This window comes from Mandrillus leucophaeus, unplaced genomic scaffold (genome assembly GCF_000951045.1).
Source record: "Mandrillus leucophaeus isolate KB7577 unplaced genomic scaffold, Mleu.le_1.0 Scaffold1322, whole genome shotgun sequence".
Classification (NCBI taxonomy): domain Eukaryota; kingdom Metazoa; phylum Chordata; class Mammalia; order Primates; family Cercopithecidae; genus Mandrillus; species Mandrillus leucophaeus.
Window position 1 is genome coordinate 149,165 of NW_012101280.1, and position 5,351 is coordinate 154,515.

General features: G+C 44.8%; 1 protein-coding gene across 1 annotated transcript in view; it reads right to left on the reverse strand.

The window, feature by feature from the left end:
- LOC105534261 (neuroblastoma breakpoint family member 4-like) overlaps positions 1-5,351 on the reverse strand; it is a 30,131-nt gene that overhangs the window by 12,790 nt on the left and 11,990 nt on the right. The window contains 4 exon segments of the mRNA XM_011972947.1: positions 2,344-2,516; positions 3,240-3,291; positions 4,278-4,447; positions 5,278-5,329. Of these exon segments, the coding sequence (XP_011828337.1) occupies positions 2,344-2,516; positions 3,240-3,291; positions 4,278-4,447; positions 5,278-5,329 (447 nt within the window).

Sequence of the window (5,351 nt, forward strand, 5' to 3'; positions counted from 1 at the left end):
TGGCACCCCTTAAACAAATTCTTTCCATTTTCCCAGGGAGAGGAACACACATTCTGAGTGGACTAAGAAAAGACTTCCAGTGACCTCATGCCAGTCCAGGTCGGGTTCAGGATGGGGACTGGGTTTGCGGAGACGTGGTCTGCAGGGACAGAGCCTGCAGGGATGGGGCCTGCAGGGCGGGATCCAGGTGGCTGTGGGGCTCCTCTCTCTCCTCCCCTCTCCACATCCTCATTCTCTGCAAGGTTTTCTAAGTTTTCTTAAAAATGCCTCAGTGTCCTCAGCTCTAACATGGAGATGACACTGCCCACTTGGAAGTGTCCCTTGGGCCCTGAATGGGTTATAGCAGGACAGAGCTTGCTGGCAAAGTATACAGCTTGCTTGCAAAGGTGCAAGGTGCAAAAAATAAATTTTAATTGTTTCATGAATCACTGTGATCCTAGAAAAGCATTTGCTTTTTTTGAAACTCAGGAAGAAATGCAAAATGGGAAAGGGGATGGTCCCAGTAAGAAAGGCACTTACTGACCAAAATAGAATAGAGGCCAATGTCTTTGTTGCTAATTTCTTTCTCTGTGTGTGTGTATGTGTGTGTCAGTGTGTGTGAGACACTGGGTCTCAGTTCACTGCTCAGGCTGGAGTGCAGTGGTGCATTCGTGGCTCACTGCTGCCTCAACTAACCAGGCTCAGGGGATTCTTCCACCTCAACCTCCTGAGAAGCTGGGAGTACGGGTGTTTACCACCATGCTCTGCTAATTCTTTTTTTGTGGAGACAGGATTTCACCATGTTACCCACACTGGTCTCAAACTCCTGAGCTCAGGTGATCCACCTCCTTGGCGTCCTAAAGTGCTGGAATTACAGGCGTGAATCACTACACCTGGCATTTTTGCTAATTTCATTACAACGTAATCCAATATACTGGGGGACATCACAGAGTTACTTGCTCTTACAAGAAGATAAAGTAATGGGTAAAAGCCCCAACAATGCCCATCAAATTCCCAGAATAGAGGTTAAAAAAAAAAAAGAGAATGAGCAAGAAGAAATGAAAATTGGATTTTGTTTTTACACGTCCTGTGAAGCTGCTATCTCAAAGGGCACTTGCTCAGAGGAAGGGTTTTCTGGACGTCATGGGGACAGGAACCACTCTGCTTTGCTCATCGGTTACGCCAGAACCTCATGAGGGACACTAGTTGTAGATGGTTTTCATGAGAATATAGCACTGAGACCAAAACTTGATTGAAACTAGAAACCCACACGTGGAGAAAACCACTGGAGCTCTGCAGAGGATGCAAGCCTGGCCACGCATAGAGGAAGGGACGCTGGACTGCGTCAGTGGAGGGAAGACCCCTCAGAGGAAGTAGAGCCGCAGTCCCCAACCTTTTTGGCACCAGGGTCTGGTTTCATGGAAGACTGTTTTTCAGGGACCAGGTTAGGGGGGATGGTTTTGGGATGATTCAGGTACATTACATTTACTGTGTACTTTATTTCTATAAATATTACATTGTAATATATAATGAAACAATTATACAACTCACCATAATGTAGAATCAGTGGGAGCCCTAAATTCGTTTTCCTGCAACTAGATGGTCTCATCTGGGGGTGACAGTCACTGGGAGACAGTGACAAATCATCAGGCATTTGATTCTCATAAGGAAAGCACCATCCAGATTCCTGGCATGTGTACTTCACAATAGGGTTCGAGCTCCTGTGAGAATCTAATGCCCCTGCTGATCTGACAGGAGGTGGAATCCAGGCTGAAATGCTCTCCCAATGCTCACTTCCTGTGCTGCGGACCAGTTCCTAATAGGTCATGGACCCATAACGGCCCATAACCCCATGGCTGGGGATCCCTGAAGAAGAGAAACTAGCTTGGGACACAGGAATCATGAAACAGGCCTCCAAATAATTGGGCAAAACTCCCAGAATACCTGGATGGCCAGAGAAGAGATAAGGACATGTAATTAGCAACATAATTTCAGAAAAGACAGATGCCCTATCTTAAAGAAGGAGGTCTGTTATATAAATATCTCCAGCTGAGCTACTGTGGCCAAGAATTTGCAGTAAGCCCTCACCACTCCCCTCCCTGGCCTGTTTTGATAGCCACAGCCTGCTCTTGTGAGAAGGAGCCAGGTGACAGAGGAGTCATTGGGACAGGAGAAGAGGAGGTTCTACCAAGTGGATGTCTGTGCTTAAAACTGCATCCAAGAGACAGATTCAGAACAAGCTCAGTGTCTAGGGCCTGCTACAGAGATGGTCTGTCTCACCTGCACAAGTTGCAGGAAACAAAACATATAGAGGCTGCCTGGGATGACAGTGGATCTTTGTGACCTCCAGGATAGAGTACTCACAGGCTCCATCCAGAGCAGAGCAGGCAAACTGATCCTCCAATGAGTACAATGTGCTGCTATAAGGCTGATGGCAGTCAGATAGGTCATGGTGAACTGAGGGAGTCAAGTAAACTTCATTCACGGAGTTCTCTGGGATTTCCTGCTCCTTCACCTCTGGCAGCTCCTGGCTGAGCCTGGGGTAAAGAAGACAGAAGATAAACATCAGAGAGAACCAACACCACTGCGCCCAGCTGGTTCTATAGGGAGGGCCTCAGGAAGGCCCAGAGGAAGCAAAGTATAGTCCCCTCAGAGAGATGCAACCATCCTTCCCTGTCTCAAGGAGGAGACACATTGTGACAGGCTCTCAGTGCACTGGGCAGGCAGTGATCTGGGGAAGAAGGTAATGGAGTGATCCGTGGGAAACTGCCAGGACACAGTGCATTCGGCACTTTTGCATACATTTTGTTGAAATTAGCATCAGTGGCCAAATGAATGCAGGCTCTTCAGTCTTCACAGACAGTGTTCCTGTATCCTCAACATCTCTTGTTCTCAACATTGTGAGCATGACATGAGTTATTTTAAATCACTTCCCTGGTATGGAATACTTAAGAGGCAAACATCAGATGTGCAACTCAACTTCTCTTTAAGCAAAAAGGACAGAAAAGGGAACTGCAGAAAATGTGTGACTGATGAGTTCAACAGAGTCAACTGAATGCAGATTAGTAGAATTGAAAGGAATTAATAAGGAAGAAATATAAATACAGGTGTACAATGAAAAGAGTCAACATAATGAATACAGCTATTTCATGGTTGACTGAACAGATGGAACAGGTATATTCTGTACACTCTGATTTTCCCTGCATCCGAGACTCCGGATATCAACACTGAATTAACTTTCCATGATTCCTCAGAGTTACCTGGGGCACGGCGGGTCTTGATCTTCTACCTCCTCTTGATCCTTTTGAATTTCTGTAAATAAATTGACAAAGGGACAGACACATGAAGCAGGTTCCCCCACACACAAACAATGCACTGTGCAATCCTAACATAGGAACATCAGTTTCCTCAGTGAAAGAAAAGGACACTGTGAGAGAAACATTCCAGGAGGCCTGAGGTCCTGTCATGAAATCTCCCTGTTCTAGTAGATCATTATCCCAACATCATCTGTTCTGATTTTGTGCCAACAGTTATGCAAAATTTTCACACCAATTGAAGGCAAATACTCCAGCTGCTTTCTAGAAGGAAAACTGTAATATTCAGCCTTCTATCATCAAATACTCACATTGTTCATGGTTGCAAGGAGTTTAGACACTGAAATTCGAATGCAGGAGGGAATCTACACACCCTCCAATCAAAATGAATCTTTGGTACTACACAGAGACATTGGGTATTCGTGACATCTAGGAGTGACAAGGCCCAATCTTGTTTCTAGAAACATAACCAAAGGTAATGGACAGCTCAGCTAAAACAGGATAACATTAAAGACATAGAGAATGAGGCTAGGTTCTTTGAAACCTGGTTAATATGTTTAACAAAAAGTAGACAAAGATGCCACTGGCCTTGGGCAGGCATAGAATCTCATAGCACATGGTTGGGGAAAGAAACCTGTAAGGAACACAATAGCTGGCAAGACAAATCTTATTCACATTAAGAGACCTCACTGATACCTGTTGGGCACGTGCTGCGTAGGTTGGTGTGAATTTGTCAATGTCGTGACAGTGGGCCAGGGTGACACAGGCATGGTCTGAGATGAGGAAGAGAGAAAGCTCACTGACCCACCCCATGTCTGTGCTTCCAACTTGATTTTTGATGCTGATGCAAACTATCCTGTGTCTGTGAGTCATGCCCACAGTAATGCCACGTCTCAGTCCAGACAGGGATGTGAGGTGCAAGGATTATGGAGTCTACCTGGCATAATAACTGGAGATTTATCGTGTTCACAATGGAGTACTCACCGTCTACAAGAGCCAAGCTGACTTGCTGTTCTTCAAAATAGTACAAAGTGCTCCCATAAGGGCGGTAGGAGTGAGGTAGTTCAGGAAGGATGGAAGGAGTCAAGCAACATCCATCCAGTGACTCCTGGGGGACTTCATGCTTGTCCACCCTCAGCAGTCCCCTGCTGAGCCTGGAAGGTAGGAAAGAGTAAGGATTAATTCAAGGAGTTTCAGAGCCCTGCTGGCTTCACGTGAGGCAGGAGGCAGTGATGGCAGAAACAAATGGGGCAGCCCATTAAAGAGTTCAATATTCTCCTCTTCGTGGTGGGTCACAGTGTGGTTACCATGGAGTAGGTTGCAATACAGAGAGAGGGAAAGAGAGATGAGAGAGAGAGAGAGAGAGAAGCATCAGGAGTTCAGTGAACTGCCCAGATCACGATTTTCTGAGGAAGGAGACTGAGTCTCTCTGTATGGTACAATCGTGACTTACTGAATATCCTGTTCCATAACAGTGGCTTCATTCCTTTCTTTTAAATGGTATTAAATTTTATGTGCAGTGGCCAAGTAAACATAGGTTTTGTGGCATGATAATATCCCCCAAATCGCAAGACATCAAGTCCTCTTTCTCTCAATATTGTGCATGGTATAACAATAATTTTTTCTACCTAATTTCCTTGCCTTGAAATACTCACCACTGTGCTAATGCAAAATCAGCAGAAAACAAATATGCATCTCAGGCTGATGGACACCATAAGAAAAAGATACTTACTTTAAGGAAATCTGTGTGACTGATTAGTTGTTCACAAGGTCAATTGGTTTTATGTACTGAACTTGAGAAGTTAATAAGAAATGGCAAACATTACAAGTATCACAATGAAAAATGTAAAACATGGTTAGAAAGGATCATTTCTGGTTGGCTGAAGGGATGAATTAGGTATATTCAGGACTTTCTGGTTTTCTGTGGATATGAGTTCCACAGATATCACCCCTGAATAGACAGCCCCTGATTTTTCTCAATTACCTGGGATCAATTGTTTCTTGTCCTTTCACCTCTTCAAGATCATTTCGCTGTTCTGTAAATAAATTAAGAGAAGA